This window comes from Megalobrama amblycephala, linkage group LG9 (assembly GCF_018812025.1).
Source record: "Megalobrama amblycephala isolate DHTTF-2021 linkage group LG9, ASM1881202v1, whole genome shotgun sequence".
NCBI classification, from domain to species: Eukaryota; Metazoa; Chordata; class Actinopteri; order Cypriniformes; family Xenocyprididae; genus Megalobrama; species Megalobrama amblycephala.
In genome coordinates this window covers 41,104,982-41,124,614 of record NC_063052.1, presented here as the reverse complement: position 1 = coordinate 41,124,614, position 19,633 = coordinate 41,104,982, and the positions used below count along the sequence as shown (strand labels likewise).

The following is a 19,633-nucleotide window of genomic DNA, read 5'->3' as shown; positions in this document are numbered from 1 at the left end:
ATTTTTATAGGGGTTGTCTGACAAAAAACACAGACATGTCAGATTAGGATGATATTCTGCACTCATTTGAAATTGACATAACATTCTGTGACATGAAAGTTATCTCAATTTAAATGATCTCATGGATGTGGCTGTTTGTGATCAAAGGAGCATCATCTGCTGCAGTAAATGTAGTGTGAATTTGACATAGTCCTTTAATGTTTAACTGTTTTAAATGCCCATTGGCTGCCATGCACAGATGCCCTGAAATCACCGGGGTGGCGGTGCCTCCAGGCTTTGGCCCGTCATCGCTGCTTGCAGCTATATTTTTGTTTTTGTTTTTACTGAAATCTTGCCAAACAGGTTTACAATGTTTTGACGCCTGAAAATAAGACTCATGTCGAATTTTTACCATGTAAGTTTTTATGTTTGTACATATAAATCCAGCTTCTGTGTTTTTGTGTTATATATATATTGTGTTATAGCATATAGTTGTGTTTCTGTTTGAGGAAAACTAACCCTGCTAGTGATGAGGAAATGAGTTGACATGTTTATGATGATGGGTCCATTATTGTGATTATGATGATGACAATTATGATGCTAGTTTTTATTAGTGGGGTTATTAGTAATTATTAGATTGTCACTGAATTTCTAAAGCCTGTTGTTTGTGTTTTGAGTTTGACTGATCATTTTCAGTATTACATAAACCAAAGATTCGGATTAAAGTTTGATGTTTCAGATTGGACATTTTTTTATCATGTAAGATCCACATGTGTGCAATATTCACACTAAATGAACGTGAATATTTAGTAGTATTTTTCCACTCAGCAAAACATTTTGTCTCTGTATGAATGTATCTGTGACATAAATCCAGCTCTTCTGGTTTCTCAACAGGTTTTTGAATCTTCTGCTGCTGCTGTTTTGCTTTGTCAGTCATTGCGGTCAGTGTCATTTTGTTCAATGTTAGATAGACATGCAACAAGTGACTTTGATAAAGTCACAATTGATATTTGTAGATTGAAGTTGGAAATTTTCCACCTTATTACATCATCACACACCTTGAAATTAATAACTTCTCTATGCAGTGACTTCTAGTTCATTAATTATTGTAAAATGAGTATTAAGCAGAACAGTAGCTGAAGAAAGCAAGAAAATTATTTGATTGTTCGTTGTAAATGATTGTATAGAGATAGGTGATCATGGCTTGAAGCTTTAATAATTACATTCAGTTCTGATGTTAAATATTGAAGAAACTCCACCTTAACTCGGATGTGTGGTGATTGTGAAACATCTGGAGCAAAAGAAAACCCAGATGACTAAAATAACTCTAGAAAATGTTATGATTACAGAGAATAAAGTAAAACACCATATGTCAGCGCAGTAACAATTTTGTTCTTAGTTGTGCTTTTGAGAGTCAACATAAAAAGGACATTTCACTAAAAGTGTCATAGACTAAATAATTTAAGAGATTTTACATGATTTATTCAGGTAGATTCCATTAAAAAATAAAAACTCAAAAATATAATGTGTAATATTGTTACCATTATTTTTTTAAGTAAATAGCTCATACCATTTTTTAAAATGCACATGTATTTTTCAGCATTGATAAGTCAAATGAACTTTATACTGTCTGTATGTACAGGAACCACAACTACACATGTGACAGGAGAAAAAGGAGAAAATGTCACCCTGCCATGTGACTTTGAGGCCAGAGAAATTTCTGATATTGTTTTAAGCAGTCTGTCAAATGACATTCTTGTCTGTGAGAATGAAGAATGTGAGAGTGAAAATGACAGAGTATTTAAGGAAGGATCATGTGACGTTATCATGAAGGATCTGAGACTGAGTGATGCTGGGAAATACATTCTGAGAGTTTATTACTATAATGTTCAGAGAGAACTGGAGCGACAAATCAGAACATATCATCTTCATATTCATGGTAAAGTCATCATGTTCTTTCTGCATTTCCTAATAATGTTAGATAAGCAGTAAATGTCAGTAACCAGCAAAGACAGTAAATGTCTCACATCCCATCCAACATCCAGATTAGTTGATTCCAATATAGGCTTTTTAATGGCTGATTTTTAAATGATTAAATTTGGTCCCTTAATCCTGAACATGAGTTTATGATCTTGATTGATTCACACCATTATAATAATGATTGAGGAGTAACTGTCTTTCTGTTTCTCCTCAGATGAGATTTCTGTGAAGAAAGGAAAGCAGCTGAAGATGGATGTTCTGTTGGTCAATGCTGATAAAGTGAAGCATCAGAGCAGAAGAAGCAAAGGGTGGAAGGAGGTGTGGAGCAGAAGAGATGGAGTCAAGAGTGATCGACTGACCGACAGAGATGGAAATCTGATCATTAGTAATTTTACAGTCTCTGACACTGGAACATACAGAGTTCTGGACTCTGAAGGAGAAATCTGGATCACAGTCACAGTCACAGGTGAGAGAAGATCAGTGGATGATCAGAAATATATTTTTAATACATCATGAGGGTTTTTCTCTTTCAAACTGAAGCTAAACTGTATGGCTAATCTTTACATATCTTGTACAGAATCTCACAAAAGTCAGAAGAACAGTAAAGTAAGAAGTTATTTTAGACAATCAACTTAAAAATGTAAAATTTGTGCTCTCTTCCAGCTTCCACACATCCTGTTCGAGAACTTTTGAGTTGGACAGAGAAACTGAATGGGTATTTTGTGATGTCACTAGTTTTTGTGTATTTAGTGATTATGGCAGTTCAGATTGTGATGATGATTGCTGGTCACTGGTAATTTTCCTTGAGCGTCAAACACATCTTCAGAGGATTCTGTATTAAGATTATATTTTAAGATTATAGATCATATAAGATTTGTTTACTGTGTCTGCAAGTGGCCTATAGCTAAAGATTTGGACAAGTGACTGAACGTTTACCAATCCTAATTCTCAGAATTATAGTTTTTATTGAATATCAAACATTGTTTCTAAAGAGTTAGAAAAGTATTTATAAAAACAAAAACACTGAAAGCATTTACATATTTATTTAAAAGGATTGTAGAAAATATTTGTTTAAATAATATTTCTTATTTCTATATAAAATTTCTTTCTTATTTAAGATATATTTGAACAAGTATTTACATTTCTACTTGATCTTTATTTTCCTGTTTATCATTGTGAGGCTGCTTAATATTCAACAATTATTGATATTGTTGATTTGACTGATTTAAAAACAATCTGTACTGTAAAAAGCTCTAGAAATATATGGATTGAGGAAGGTTGGAAAAAATTACACGACTTTTAAAATCTTCACATATCTTAAAACACTATTGCTGCCTTTGTATGTGTTCAAAATAAAAAACTGGACAACACGTTTGATCTCCTCCAGCTGATAGAATTACACCCTTAAAAAATCAGTCTGTGCCAATAATAGATTATTAGATTTTCTGTGAAATCTTTCAGCTGAAACCTGCAGTTTGGCTCTGATTTCCATCCACCGTCCACCCATCCAGACTGTAAATCGGGGCAAAACTGTCTTCATTGTGTACACTTTTCTGACACTGTATGTATTGAATAATAATAATAATAATAAAAAACTATACAAATTAAACAACATTTGTAACTAATACTTTTGTTTGTGTGCATTTTTGTATGATATATACTGTATATTCTATGATGAAATATAAAAGGGGAATTTCATGAGTTTACTTCTGTCGCATTTACTTATAAAATATACCGCCTCTTTGTGAAGCAATACTGCAGCAGATTCATAAAGCAGCATGTGCTGAAATGTGCTGCTAACTGTTGTGATCAGACGGACATGATCCAGGATCTTGTTCAAAATAAACTTCAGTCACTCTAAACATTTCGCAGAGCCACATGTGGTACTGAGCACTTACAGTGATTTACCATCTCACTTTCTAATTTACCACCTGTCTTACTTTGGTGTCTTGTACAGTTCTAGATTGGTAAATCTGCATTACATCACTTAACGAAATATATGGTTGTAGGTTGTAAAACATACAGGCACCAATATGCAATTCAGTAATACCCAAAACATTGTCATCGTATTTTTGTATGGTGAATTTTTGGCGACTACTGTTATTGTTTTATTAACCATAATTTTATACATAAAGATGATTACTTCAAAATACATGAGATAAAAAGTTAAAATTATGAGGTAAAAAGTTTTTTTCTGAAAAGTGTAATCATAACATAGACTGATTCTGTTTACATTCGCCATTGTGATTCCCATCCTCAAGAACACAGAGGGAGAACTGAAGGCTTAAGTACACAGACCAAGCAAAGGAGCAAACAAGATAATTATTGGACAACAGGTAAATAGGATAACTAATTAAACTACAGTACAGTCCAAAAGTTTGGAACCACTAAGATTTTTAATGTTTTTAAAAGAAGTTTCGTCTGCTCAACAAGGCTACATTTATTTAATTAAAAATACAGTAAAAAAACAGTAATATTGTGAAATATTATTACAATTTAAAATAACTGTGTACTATTTAAATATATTTGACAAAGTAATTTATTCCTGTGATGCAAAGCTGAATTTTCAGCATCGTTACTCCAGTCTTCAGTGTCACATGATCCTTCAGAAATCATTCTAATATGCTGATTTGCTGCTCAATAAACATTTATGATTATTTTCAATGTTGAAAACAGTTGTTTACTTTTTTTTCAGGATTCCTTGATGAATAGAAAGTTCAAAAGAACAGCATTTATCTGAAATACAAAGCTTCTGTAGCATTATACACTACCGTTCAAAAGTTTGGGGTCAGTAAGAATTTTTATTTTTATTTTTTTGAAAAGAAATTAAAGAAATGAATACTTTTATTCAGCAAGGATGCATTAAATCAATCAAAAGTGGCAGTAAAGACATTTATAATGTTACAAAAGATTAGATTTCAGATAAACACTGTTCTTTTGAACTTTCTATTCATCAAATAATCCTGAAAAAAAATATTGTACACAAATATTTTGTACAATTGTACACATTAAATGTTTCTTGAGCAGCAGATCAGCATATTAGAATGATTTCTGAAGGATCATGTGACACTGAAGACTGGAGTAATGATGCTGAAAATTCAGCTTTGATCACAGGAATAAATTACTTTGTCAAATATATTCAAATAGAAAACAGTTATTTTAAATTGTAATAATATTTCACAATATTACTGTTTTTTACTGTATTTTTAATTAAATAAATTGGTGAGCAGACGAAACTTCTTTTAAAAACATTAAAAATCTAAGTGGTTCCAAACTTTTATACTGTACTGTAGTTTAATTAGTTATCCTATTTACCTGTTGTCCAATAATTATCTTGTTTGCTCCTTTGCTTGGTCTGTGTACTTAAGCCTTCAGTTCTCCCTCTGTGTTTGCCTGTCTGAAGTATATTCTGAGAGTTTTGTTATTAAAGTTCACACAAAAATGAAAATTATCCCATGATTTACTCACCCTCAAGCCAGCTGTATATGACTATGAAACAACAAAGAGTTATGTTTAAAAATATCCTGGCTCTTCCCAGCTTTATAATGGTAGTGAATTGGGGTTGAGATTCTGAAGCCCAACAAAAATACATTATAAAAGTAATTAAGAAGAATATCCATATTTATAACTTTATCAACTAAAATAACTAGCTTCCGGCGGACGACTGTACGCGTACTGCACAAGTCGACTTGCGCCACAAGAGATGTAGGAGTATCATAAACTTTGTTCAAACAAATTGGGCTGTGCAACAAACTCAAGCTCATCTTCTCTTATATTGAACTCCTCCAATATTTCTCTTTAAAATTTCTTGTTTTCTTCTAATTCATGACCAGTGTTTTGTTTTGTTCTCTCCTCTGAGCTTCCGTGTTCATCATTACGTCATGCGTCGGGTCAGAGGTCACTCTTCTGCTGCAAATCGATGCGTACAGCCGTCTGCCAGAAGCTATTTATTATAGTTAATAAAGTTTTAAATATGGATATTCTTCTTACAAAAAACCATCACTTTACTTCAGAAGGCCTTTATTAACCTCTGGAGCCATATGGATTATTTTCATAATGGATGGATACACCCCCATTCACTACCATTATAAAGCTTGGAAGAGACAGAATATTTTTTAATATATCTCTAATTGTGTTTGTCTGAAAGAAGATAGTCATATACACCACGGATGACTTGAGGGTGAGTAAATCATGGGGTAATTTTTGGGTGAACTATCCCTATAGTGAATGCCATGTTAAATGTGTGTACATTTATGTTAAATGCTTGTCCGTCCCATCCAGTATTTCACCATGAGTCACCCTATAGTAGAGGAAACTCCTCATCAATCATAACACTTCGTAGGAGGTGTCAAATATCACTTGATCTTGGAAGCTCGATCTCACCTGTGTGATTTTTGTTTTTACTCAGATCTTGCTAAACAAGTTTACAAAGTTTTGACGCCTGAGAATAAGACTCATGCCGAATCTTTACCATGTAAGTTTTCATGTTTGTCTAAATCCAGCTTCTGTGTTTTTGTGTTATATACTGTATAGTGTATTATAGCATATAGTTGTGTTTCTGTTTGAGGAAAACTAACCCTGCAAGTGATGAGGAAATGAGCTGACATGTTTATGATGATGGGTCCATTATTGTGATTGTGATGATGACAATTATGATGCTAGTTTTTATTAGTGGGGTTATTAATATTAGATTGTCACCAAATTTCTACAGCCTGTTGTTTGTGTTTTGAGTTTGGTTTTAAGTAATACTGAAAATGATCAGTCAAAGTTTCAGATTAAAGTTTGATGTTTCAGATTGGACATTTTTTTATCATGTAAGATCCACATGTGTGCAATAGTCACACTAAATGAACGTGAATGTTTAGTAGTATTTTTCCACTCAGCAAAACATTTTGTCGCTGTATGAATGTATCTGTGACATAATCCAGCTCTTCTGGTTTCTCAACAGGTTTTTGAATCTTCTTCTGCTGCTGTTTTGCTTCATCAGTCATTGCGGTCAGTGTCATTCAGTGTCATTTTGTATGTAAATTGTAACAATTCTTGATTTTCACTATTACATATACATGCACCAGGTGACTTTGACATTTGTAGATTGATGTTGGAAATTTTCCACCTTATTACATCATAACAAACCTTGAAATCACTGACTTCTCTATGCAGTGACTTCTAGCTCATTAATTATTTTTTTAAATGAGTATTAATTGAGCAGAGCAGTTAGTGACTGAAGAAAGCGAGAAGATGGTTTGATTGTTTATTGTAAATGATTGTATGAAGAAGGTGATCAAGCTCGAATCAACAACCTAAAGGCCCATTCACACCAACAACTATAAAGATACTATATTAACTTTAACTATATCTTTAGCATTATCTTTGTCATCCGTGGTGTGAACGGGCCTTTAATCATTACATTCGGTTCTGATGTTAAATGTTCCACCAGCTGTTGAATCCACTCGGATGTGTGGTGATTGTAAAACACCTGGAGCAAAAGAAAACCCAGATGACTAAAATAACTGTACTAGAATATTTTATGACAACCTGATAATAGAGAATAAACTAAAACACTACATGTATTTTACTTTGTATGAAATTAATTTTATACTGTCTGTTTTTGCAGGAACTACTCCTATACCCGTGACAGGGAAAATAGGAAGCAACGTCACCCTGCCATGTGAATTTGAGGCCAGAGACATTTCTCATCTTGATTTAAACACTTGGTCAAAAACCATCCCTGTCTGTGAGAATGAAGAATGTGAGAGTGAAAATGACAGAGTATTTAAAAAGGATCATGTGACGTCATCATCAAGGATCTGAGACTGAGTGATGCTGGGAAATACTTTCTGAGAGTTTATTACTATAATGATCAGAGAGAACTGGAGCAACAAATCAGAACATATCATCTTCATATTCATGGTAAAGTCATCATGTTCTTTCTGCATTTCCTAATAATGTTAACAATGTAACTGCATGCAGCGCAGTAACCAGCAAAGACAGTAAATGTCTCACATCCCATCCAACATTACATTCGGTCCTCTTTGTACTAAATCTGCTTATGATCTTGATTGAGTGACACCATTATAATAATGATTAATATCTGTTTCTCCTCAGGTGAGATTTCAGTGAAAACAGGAGAGCAGCTGAAGATGGATGTTCTGTTGATCAATGCTGATAAAGTGGAGAAAAACTCCAGTGGAGAGTGGACAGAGGTGTGGACGAGAGGTCACGGGGTCAGCAGTGATCGACTGACCGACAGAGATGGAAATCTGACCATTAGTAATTTTACAGTCTCTGACACTGGAACATACAGAGTTCTGGACTCTGAAGGAGAAATCTGGATCACAGTCACAGTCACAGGTGAGAGAAGATCAGTGGATGATCAGAAATATTATTTTTAATACAGCATGAACTTGGGTTTTTCTCTTTCAAACCGAAGCTAAACTGTTTTTTTTTTTTCATATCTTGTGCAGAATCTGGCCCAACAGGAGAAGACAAAGGTAACACAGAAGAACAGTAAAGTAAGAGACTTTAAAAAGTTTAAAAATGTAAAAATTTGTGCTCTCTTCCAGCTTCCACACATCCTGATCGAGAACTTTCGAGGTGGACAGAGAAACTGAATGGGTATTTTGTGATGTCGCTAGTTTTTGTGTATTTAGTGATCATGGCAGTTCAGATTGTGATGAGGATTGCTGGCTGCTTGTAATTTTCCCTGAGCGCCAAACAGATCTTCAGAGGATTCTGTCAACATATTTCTCCAATTTAGACCAAGATTCTATTTACTGTATCTGCAAGTGCTCTAGTTCTGATTGAATATCACCTATTGTTCTGAATGTATTTATGGTAAAAACAAAAAAACTGAAAGCATTGTAAAGATTGTAAATATTTGTTTAAATAAAATTTCTTACTTAAGATATATTTCTAATATATATTTGAATTCTATTTCATCTTTATTTTCCTGTTTATCACTATGAAGCTGCTTAATGTTCAGCAATATTATTGATCTGACTGCACTGACACCGATGAGGACTGAACTACGTTCAGCCCCGACAAAACGTTGCAAAACATTTTTTAAACGGAAACGGTGGTGCGTTGAACTGAACACCCCATTCTGATGATGCAAGAGATGCAACTATGGCAGCTGAGAAGGCCATTGTATGGAGTCAAATTAATGCCTTAAAGTTTTGCACAAAAATAAAGTTTTGCAAAACAAAAAAAAGAATTGAGCAATAAAAAAATGTTTTGCAAACAAAAATAAAGAATTGCAAAGGAAAAATAAAGTATTGAGCAGAAAAAAATAAGTTTTGCAAGCAAAAATAATAAATTGCAAAATAAAATAACGTAGTGCAAAAATAAAAATATAATCAATTACAAAAATCAATGACAGCTGTAATCCTATTTTATCTTTGCCACATATTTTTCATGCTCAAACCTACTAAATCATTTGCAACGCTCATTTTATTCTGCGTTTCAGTCAAGCGTGCGCTCACGATACCGGTTTTCCTTTGCGCTGCACTTTTCTGTGCGGTTCTCTTTATGGCACTGGTTTGACGTGGGGGTGGAGTCAAGAAACGGGGGCACGCCCCGCGAAACACGTCATCGACAGGAGACGCAGATCGCAACAGAACAGATCAAGCATAGAGACAGAGCGCATTTATTATAATCTGAAAACCATGCCCACCGGGGGAAAAATCAATCCAACCGTCTCCATTGACTTTGTAATGCATGATGCTGCCTCCTTGTCTTTTCTGACTCATTACAAAAAACAGAACAATGCCTAAAAGCTGCTGTGTGACAAGGTGTACAGCTAACAAGCTAAAAACCCCAGAAATAAGTTTTTATAAGCTGTCGACCCCAAAAAATGAATGTTTAAGGACACAAAAGTGGATACAGGCAGTGAGACAGAGCGCAACAGGTCATATTACTATAAGAAATGCATTGGAGGGGGGCGTAATTGGCGACAACATATGCTAAACAAACCAACAAAAACAAACCATTCATTATTTTTAACCATGTCAAAGAATTATTTCACCTGTCGCTGATTACGTTCCCCTCCAATGCATTTCGCGGGGGCGTGCCCCCGTTTCTTGACTCCACCCCCACGTCAAACCAGTGCCATAAAGAGAACCGCGCAGAAAAGTGCAGCGCAAAGGAAACCGGTATCGTGAGCGCATGCTTGACTGAAACGCAGAATAAAATGAGCGTTGCAAATGATTTAGTAGGTTTGAGCATGAAAAATATGTGGCAAAGATAAAATAGGATTACAGCTGTCATTGATTTTTGTAATTTATTATATTTTTATTTTTGCACTACTTTATTTTATTTAGCAATTTATTATTTTTGTTTGCAAAACTTATTTTTTTCTTCTCAATACTTTATTTTTCCTTTGCAATTCTTTATTTTTGTTTGCAAAACTTATTTTTTTCTGCTCAATACTTTATTTTTCCTTTGCAATTCTTTTTTGTGTTTTGCAAAACTTTATTTTTGTGCAAAACTTTAAGGCATTAATTTGACTCCATACCATTGTGTTCTTTTTGAAGAATTTTCGGAGCCTAATGAAGTCGGTATAAATACATGTTTAACACTGCAAAATACGCTTGATGTTACAGTCACTGCCCTTGCCGTCCAGAATAAAACATCTCAAAAGAGTGAAGGGATTTGTGAAAACTGTGGTTTCTAATTATTGTGATCCAACATTTGTCTTTATGTTTATAAAAGTTTATGAAAGTATCACTCCACAATACAATAACAAAATATATAAGTATAGAATTTTTTATGTTTATCACATTAATCAGTGTCTAGCACACCTTCCTAAGGAAAGGATATGGACCAGAAGACATTGCAATTACTAAATGATATTTAGACAGACTTAAAGAAGTTCCAGATCTATACTTGTGCACTTATTATTTAAGTTATTTTGCCATTAATGTAAATAAACATGTGTAAACAATATACTTGCTCTTGTGAATTTGTGATGTAAATTACATTTACGAGCTGTTTCTTTAATACCGCGTGGTTTATATGCATGTTGATGCTGATTGGGCTGACATTTTTGACACACCCACCAAACAAGAGAAAACGTATTTGTAACTGAGCTGATCGATGACATCACCGAAAGTCATTTAATAATTGATGTTTACAACTGCTTTACCGCAGAAATGAACTCTGTTTGCATCACTGAATCATTGTTTTCCTGTTCATCACTGTAAAGCTGCTTTGAAAACGATCTGTACTGTAAAAAGCTCTAGAAATACATGTAACTTGGCAATGGATGAGGAAGGTTTGAATATACTACATGACTTTTAAAATCTTCACATATTTTTAAAACACTAAGAATCATACACTTGCTGCCTTTGCAAATGGTTAAAAACTTTTTACATTGTTCTGAGCAAATCAAACTCAGGCATGTCCTTTGTTACTAGGAGACACGTGACAGATGAAAACATTAATGTGTTCTAAAGTTGGTTCAAAACATAAAACACATTTGATCTCCTCAAATTGGATAAAATTATACCCTGAGGCTTAAGAAATCTGTCTGTGCCAATCACACGATGATATTTTCTGTGAAATCTGTCAGCTCAAACCTGCAGTCTGGATATGACTTTCAGCAACTACACTGTAATCACATGTGATTATGGGAAATGTAGTCCATGATAGAGTGGCGATGGTCTGGGGTGGAGTGCCCTCTGGTGGCTATCAAGGGCACTCCAGCTGGTGATCCTGACAGTGATGCTGGGAGAAACATTTTGAGAGTGTTTTACAAAAATGCTACAACACAGCAGCAGCGACTAATTATCTTCATATTCAGAGTAAAGTTAAACTCAGCATGTGCTTTCTGGATTTACAAATGTTAACGTTGTAATAATAATGATGTCCATCAATATAATGTCAATTAATGTAAAAATATTTGTATTGCATGCAGGACCATAACCAGTTTAATGTAGTGAGGGGTGGTTTCAAAACACTGCTTCATGGAGCTTCAAACGCTTTATGAATCTTTTTATGGTTGCAAACATTACAAAGATGACATTAATGATATACAATTTTGTATATGGTATACAACATGTATCAACATTATGTACAATGTCATCTGAACATACAGAACAAAAAAAAAATATTAATAACAATAATTGCAAACAGAAAAAGAGTAAGATATTAATTTATATTTCAATTAGAGTGTGCTGTGCAAATTAAAGTAATTACAAACTGAGGTTGTTCTTCTTGCTTTCTTATTTACAGAGGATGAAATAGTGTTAAGGTACATTTTAAATTATTTAAAAAAAAAAAAAAAAAAACAAGAAAAATTGGTTGTTGATAGTGAATTTACATTTATGGATATAGAATTTGCCAAGAAAATAAATTACATTTATAACAAAAAAAAGCTTTGTTTTTATTAGAATCAGAATCAAAGTGGCCAAAAATAATATCTTTAAAAGTTACATATATATATATCTTGTTAAATATTAACTTTAATAAATGTTTCAGTATCTTTAGTTGTTTAGTATAGAAACATGACCAAAATAAATTATAGACAGTTTCTGTGTTCACTTGGCAAAATGAGCATCTTGTATCAATATTGGTATTATATTTAATCATAAAATATTTAACAGGGTAAAATCTATTTATTATTTTGAAAGACACTTCTTTTACTTTATTGGTGAGAAAATATTTTTGTTGTAAATGGTGAACCATTAAACAAGTGTCTGTGTTTTTACCTGATCTGATCTCTGATTTTAATGAGACATTTTTATAATTAAAAGGAATAATAGTAATTATTAATCTCTTATTTAGCTGAGCCATCTGTAGAACAAACAAAACAAGCCCTGAAAATTGTTAAAAGGACACATACAGACTCTTTTATACAGCTTTTGTTGCATTTACAGCGTTTTGACCAGCAGGGTCAAGTTCTGTCAACATATTTCTGCAATTTTACAATCAGGCCTGAAATCTGCTGCTCAGACTGTTGAGATCAGACTGAAATCATCAGGATATTATTCCTGCTCATGACCTCACTGTGAATGTGCAGTTACTATTAAATATATGTAGATATAATATATCCTGGTTTATGAGATCAGCGATTCTTTTTGCAGCTTAGTTTGAGCAGATGCCTTTTTGTACTAGTGTCCTGAAACAGTTATACTGAAATCTGAAATAACTGAAATCTGTTATACTGAAATCATGCAATTATCACACAGTTCTGAAAGTTTAACCAGAACACATTACACATGTTAACATCAAAAGCATGTGCCAGATGTGTTGTTAGATATTAAATTCTATGAAACCTGGAATATTTATGAACATGGATTCACAAAACACTGCTTTGTTAGCCAAGTGTCAATGCAAGCTATATAGAGCACATTCAACTGGTTAAAACTGCACTGGGAAATCAGGAGGATTTTAATACATCTTTACACTCAGTGGTTTGATGCAATAAAGTGGGTTATTTAATAATTAAATTATTTAATAAACTGAACATTAAATGGGTTATTAAGCAAAACATTTTTTTCTTATTTTTTTAAGAGAAACAGGAGTTTTTGATTGGATATGAATGCTATAGGGGTATTAAGGAAAGTTAATAGCATTATTAATAGTTTAGTATTATTGCAGGTCAGGGAAGAAGTGTGTGTGTGTGTGTGTGTGTGTGTGTGTGTGTGTGTGTGTGTGTGTGTGTGTGTGTGTGTGTGTGTGTGTGTGTGTGTGTGTGTGTGTGTGTATGTGTGTGTGTGTGAGTGAACGGGGGGGAAGGTGGATGGTTAGTCTGTAAACCATGCTGTAAACCTATGTTCTGATCCACACTCCGGAACAGAAGGGGGCGGTAATGCACCAAAACGCTGGATCCCAACCGCCGTAAACAAGAAGATGACTGACGCCGATAGGTCACGTGATGACAGCATGGCAGACTCTATTCCATTCATACTGTAAAGAACGTACTTTTTAATGGTCGCGAAGTTCAGATTCAAAAGTAGGCTAGTAGCTACTCAGACACGCGATTTCGGACGCACCGTGTGGAAGTTAGCGAGGGAAGGGCGCGAGGAAACGATCTGGAGCCGCAATAGAAGCTCGCACGTGGTACTTTCAGTTTCGCTTTTATTAATTTATTTTTTCGCTCACTAAACTTGCAATAAATCTTAAAAAAAAGACTCAAGCATTACTTATCATGTAAGTTTTCATGTTTTAAAATATAAATCCAGCGTGTATTTTTGTGTTATTAGTATATAGTTATTGATGCGGAAATGAGTCAGCATGTTTTTGATGAACATACCAGTTATGTCACCAGTGACCTTTGCCCTCTGTGTGTGTGTGTGTGTGTGTGTGTGTGTGTGTGTGTGTGTGTGTGTGTGTGTGTGTGTGTGTGTTAAAGCGCTGTGGTATATCAAATGTTCAGACATGTTCTAATTTGTTACACTGTTTATTCAAGTTTAAGTTATGTTAAAATATTTTCCTCTATTATTTTAATGGGGTTTTTTTTGTTTGTTTTATGTATATGTATTCCAAGCTTTGGCAATATTGTATTATTTTAAGTAAATGCCGATAAAGCAATTTTGAAATTGAACTATTACAGTGATTTATGATGGCCATGGTTGTGATGATGGTTTTTATTGGTTATTAATATAATTATTAGATTGTTAATTAGATTAAAGTTGTGTTTTGAGTTTGACTGATAATGTTCAGTATTACACAGGGGTTATTTATTAAAGCAGAGATTCAGATTTTATCATGTAAGACCCAGATGTGATAGCCTAAATATTCACACTAAATGTAATGAAAGTCATTGTTCAGTAATATTTTAGTGCTCAGGGAAGCATTTTAATGTGTTTATGTTTATTATCCTGAATCTGTCACATAAATCATCTCTTCTGTTTCCTCATCAGGTCCAGATGCTTGAATCTCCTGCTGTTGTTGTGCTTTATCAATTATATCGGTCAGTATAATATTTGTTTATAAATTGTAACAATGTTTAATCTTCAGTTCAGTAGAGTTATAGTTGTTTGTTAGCTTTCAGAAGCCAGTAAGCATTATATAATCTTAATAGCTGAACAAATTAACTCTGAAGAAAGCGAGAAGCTTGATTGATTGTTTATTGTAAATGATTATATGGAGAAGGTGATCATGGCTCGAATCAACAACCTTAATATAGGCATTTCTGATGTTAAATATTGGGGAAACTCCATCATCATCATTATCAGTTCAATTATTGAATCCAATTGGATGTGTGAGCAAGTGACTAAAATAAATATTTCATGATGACCTTTATTACTGAGTATAGACAAAAACATCTATTGTTCAGTTTGTATTGAATGAAGTTATATAAATATTTATATAAATATACAAATATCTTTATTTGCAGAATCCTCCACTGTAGGAAACATCCTTATACATGTGACAGGGCAAAACGGAGAAAACGCCACCCTGCAATGTAAAATTGGGGCCAGAGACATTTTTAATGTTATTCTATACAGACAGGCAGACCCCATTCTTAAATGTGAGAATGATAAATGTGAGAGTGAAAATAGACGAGTATTTAAAACAGGATCATGTGACATCACCATCAAGGATCTGAGACTGAGTGATGCTGGGAAATACATTCTGAGAGTCCATTACACTGATGATCGGAGAGAACTGAAGTACCATCTTGAAATTCATGGTAAAGACAAAACTGATCAAATCATCAGCTTTCCTTTAGTAATTGTGTTGGTATTCCATGAGGTCCTGTAACCATCAGAGACACTGAATGTGACGCTTATCACCTGTTCAGATTAATCATTACCAATATGGGTTTTTCCAATGGCTTGCATTGGAATATAATACCATAGTGAATGCATTTGGTCCCTTTAACTCTAAACATGTGTTTAGACTGACATCATAACAATGATTGAGGATGAATGTCTTTGTTTCTCCTCAGATGAGATTTCTGTGAAAACAGGAGAGCAGCTGAAGATGGATGTTCTGTTGATCAATGCTGATAAAGTGGAGAAAAACTCCAGTGGAGAGTGGACAGAGGTGTGGACGAGAGGTCACGGGGTCAGCAGTGATCGACTGACCGACAGCAATGAGACTCTGACCATTAAAGAGTTTAGAGCCACTGACACTGGAACATACAGAGTTCTGGACTCTAATAATGAAACTTTGATCACAGTCACAGTCACAGGTGAGAGAAGATCAGTGGATGATCAGAAATATTTGAGTTTATTCATCATGATTTGAACAGCAAATGCTAAACTGTGTGACGAACCTGTGATTTCCTCTACAGAATCTGGTACAGGATCAGTGGGAGGACAGCAGGGTGACACTGAACATAGTAAGTAGAAGAAGAGGCATTGAGATCTTTAAAATAAAATGTAGGCAGTGAGTTTTAAAAAAGAAATAATTTTTAAAAATTTGTGTGCTCTTTCCACCTTCCTCCTTCCAATCCCAGTGTACTGGTTCTGGCGTGTTGGACTGCCTGTGATTCTGCTGGTTCTGGTGGGTGTGATTGTCTTTGTCGTCATCAAGAAACGCCAGCGTCTCAATAGAGGTTACTCACAGGGCCATCAAAGTCCAGAGGAACCTGAGGGCCTATAATAATCTCTCCTAAAGGGCCCCTGTGCGATTAAACTGTAAACATGGCTCAGAACATCTAGCGACGACACTGGTCACTTTCAGAGCCAACAGATCTGAACAGTTTTTTTAACTATTTAACAGCATTAAACTGCCAGTATAAATACATCTAAATGCCACTTCAGATGCAGCTTCTGTGCCAAAGATGGGTTTTGTTGATGGTGATTTAATCCAATTGTGTCTTATTATTCTAACTGAATTTATTGATTAAATGTAAGAATTTGACATAAAAGATGATGCATACATCTAGGTTAGAAAAATCAATTTAAGGGAGAAAATATCACCTTTTAATGCACAGAATATGAAGAACATAAAAAGCTTTGTGAGTCAGTCATGCCTAAACCACTCAAGACAAACCAGCACAAAAACTCTCCGAAAAATATTGTCTATTATCGTTATCAACAAAAACGGAGAAAATATCGAGATACCTTATGTGCCTGTGAACTGTGAAGGACTTGAAGAAATATTTTTGTATGCTTTGTGTTAAAATATGCTGCAATCAGAGCCAATCTTCCCTATACACAAACTACGCAAGTTGCATAGGGCCCCTGAACCACTAGGGGGCCCTTTGCTCATCGCTATATAAAATAAACATGACATTAATTTACCATAATGTGAATATTTCTTTATAACATACATATTTATGTGAGGAGTCAAACATTCAATAACTGTTTTGGACTCTGACATCACGCAGTGCGTCAGATAAAAACATGCGTTTTGACATGGCTATGGCTGCAAAACAAAACTATCCTTCTGGAACAGAAAAAAACGTGCCAAGAACAAAGAAAGAATGTATTTTCATAACATTTCAGTTTCTTGATAAAGCTATATATTCATAAGCTAGTTGTAAAGCAATAACTCCAGTCCAGGTTTTATTAGACATGTCCCATGATGAAATGTAACTTTCGGTTTGCGTTGGTACAAATCAATAATCAAAACGATCTTATGCGTGATTTAATGTATAAATAAACATTCCTGTTCAGTATTACAAGCTGTCGTGTGACTCAGGTAAAAACAATGCCCATTTATCAAAATTAAATTTAAAAAATATAACCCAACGGTTGGGTTGAAAGAATCGTGCCTTATTTATTTATCATTCTGTAATTTCCTTTAGAAAGCCAATTCGGTTGTGGTGTAGTTTTTTTTTTTTTTTTTGACAGCTAGATGGTGCCAGAACATTACTATTTAAAAAGCATTTATTTAGCTGTCAACGAAAATTTAAAAAAAAAATTTTTTTTTTTAAAAAAGTTTTAATTTTACTTCATTTTACTATTGCCAACTGAACACGTTTTAATGGGTTTTCCTTTACATATTTCTACACGTTTTCAGACCATCCGTGATTTTCTTTGCTGCTGTTGCCTATAACTGACCACTAGGGCATAATATGATTTCAAACTATTTTTTTTATTGTTTTTCTAGCTTTAAATATTCATACTTTGGCCAAATAATGAACTTAATTTTGTGCCAGGAGAAGAACAATGATTTACATTCCTGTTGTATAAACCAAACTGATTTTCTGGTGTCTTCATTACCTCACTGTGAATGTGAAGCTGCTGATCATCAGATGTGAATGTGCAGGTGTGTCTTGTGAGGTCAGCAGGTGTTTTTTATACTGTTTGTGACTGCACTGAAGAAATATTGCAAATTAAGCTGTATGGCATCTGTGAGATGTTGTTATCCCTTTAAAAGTATAAATGTGAGTTAAACATGTCTTCATCATTTCAGTATTCAGTGATGCGATCCATCATGCTTGAGTATTGTTGTGATAATTTTAAGTTTGTGGTCTTTTTGTTTTCTTTCAGTTGTTTTCCACTCATGCTTAACATTTCTTTTCTCAGGGAAAATTAACTGTTGATGTGGTCACTTTATAAAGTATATTTTTTATAGAGTATATACAGAACAATTATGTTCAATGCTGTTTGTATATTTAAATTGTATAACTTAATAAACAAATACATGCTTTAAGAGTTTTGAGTGTGTTTCCATTCATCACTGTTCAAGTTTTCAGTATTGCAGCGTGAGATGCATGAAAATGGACTTCCTCCTTAAGTTTCAGAAACCCACACACTGTAATGCAGTTCATGTAAACCAAGAAGAGACATCATTTGTGTTTGTACATTTTTGTAAAGAACTTTCTATGTAATATGGTCACAATTATTAGGCAGTGGCTATGAAAACTAAGTGAAAATAGCGATAGATTCTATTTACCATGTAAAAGTATCAGTTCTTTGCAATAAGACTAAATAATTAGATGCTATCTACTTTATATCGGCAGATACTATTTGCACCTCAGTATTTTTGTACATTAACAGGATGCAATAATATCATAGAGTGTAAATGATTATATTTATTAAAATTCTGCCTTATTGGGAAAATAAAAACGTCCCTACACCTTCCTCTAACCCTACCCAATAAACACTTGAATTTTTGAGGGCCTAAACGTGCTTGAAAGCTCATGAAACTTTGCACACGTGTCAGAAGTGGTGAACATTTTTGAGTTTCAGAATCAGGTGTGACAAAATGGCTCGTTAGCGCCACCTACAAATTTTCAACAAAGTGCCCCACTCGCTACGTTTCACGTACAGGTATGAAATTCGGTTGACACGTGTAACAGCCCAATACCTACAAAAAAGTCTTCTGGTACAAAATCCGAAAACCAACAGGAAGTCAGATATTTTTAATTTTCTCTGCAAAACTTTTGCAGTTTTTGCCATTTCCAGACTCGATGTTGAATTCCATGTGTCTTTTTTAAAACTTGAGTGGACCAACCAGACATTGGTGGGTGGAGCTAATGTAAATAACATTTCCCAACGAGGGACGCTAATTGCACTTAGTGTAAATAGATGCTCCAAAATTGGCAAATTAATAAAAAGCACCACCCAATAGAGCTTAACTTGAATGAAACCTGGGTTATTTATGATCAAATCTACACATGCTTATAGCCAAGTTTTGCCCACCAAGGGTCTTTGCAAGCAAAAGTAAACTACATATATCACATTTTTGTTATGTTAAAATATGTGTACAGGTTGCACATCAATGAAAACAACAATAGCATTAATTATGCTTATTATTAAGGGAAAAGTTG

General features: G+C 34.1%; 2 protein-coding genes across 4 annotated transcripts; both read left to right on the top strand.

Annotated features, from left to right (window-relative positions):
- Positions 1–339: 339 nt before the first annotated feature.
- On the top strand, positions 340–3,515 carry LOC125274622. Its single transcript, XM_048200991.1, has 5 exons — positions 340–394; positions 874–920; positions 1,622–1,918; positions 2,174–2,425; positions 2,623–3,515. Coding segments are annotated over exons 1-5 (732 nt in total). The 5' UTR covers positions 340–392; the 3' UTR covers positions 2,757–3,515.
- Positions 3,516–13,752: 10,237 nt separating this feature from the next.
- On the top strand, positions 13,753–17,719 carry LOC125275938. 3 transcript variants are annotated; one of them, XM_048203292.1, is made up of 6 exons: positions 13,758–14,109; positions 14,823–14,872; positions 15,299–15,595; positions 15,854–16,099; positions 16,202–16,249; positions 16,367–17,719. In XM_048203292.1, coding segments are annotated over exons 1-6 (789 nt in total). In that variant the 5' UTR covers positions 13,758–14,107; the 3' UTR covers positions 16,513–17,719. The 3 variants fall into 3 exon arrangements, with proteins under 3 accessions (XP_048059251.1, XP_048059249.1, XP_048059250.1); XM_048203293.1 differs by having other exon boundaries at positions 13,761–14,109; positions 16,195–16,249; positions 16,367–16,438; XM_048203294.1 differs by lacking the exon at positions 15,299–15,595 and having other exon boundaries at positions 13,753–14,109.
- Positions 17,720–19,633: the final 1,914 nt, after the last annotated feature.

Excerpts from the sequence above, each read along its gene's own strand:
- LOC125274622 (XM_048200991.1), top strand. Across the intron at positions 921-1,621 it reads TTGCTTTGTCAGTCATTGCG|GAACCACAACTACACATGTG; the intron begins GTCAGTGTCATT and ends CTGTATGTACAG. Across the intron at positions 2,426-2,622 it reads GATCACAGTCACAGTCACAG|CTTCCACACATCCTGTTCGA; the intron begins GTGAGAGAAGAT and ends GCTCTCTTCCAG.
- LOC125275938 (XM_048203292.1), top strand. Across the intron at positions 16,100-16,201 it reads GATCACAGTCACAGTCACAG|AATCTGGTACAGGATCAGTG; the intron begins GTGAGAGAAGAT and ends TTTCCTCTACAG. Across the intron at positions 16,250-16,366 it reads GCAGGGTGACACTGAACATA|TGTACTGGTTCTGGCGTGTT; the intron begins GTAAGTAGAAGA and ends TTCCAATCCCAG.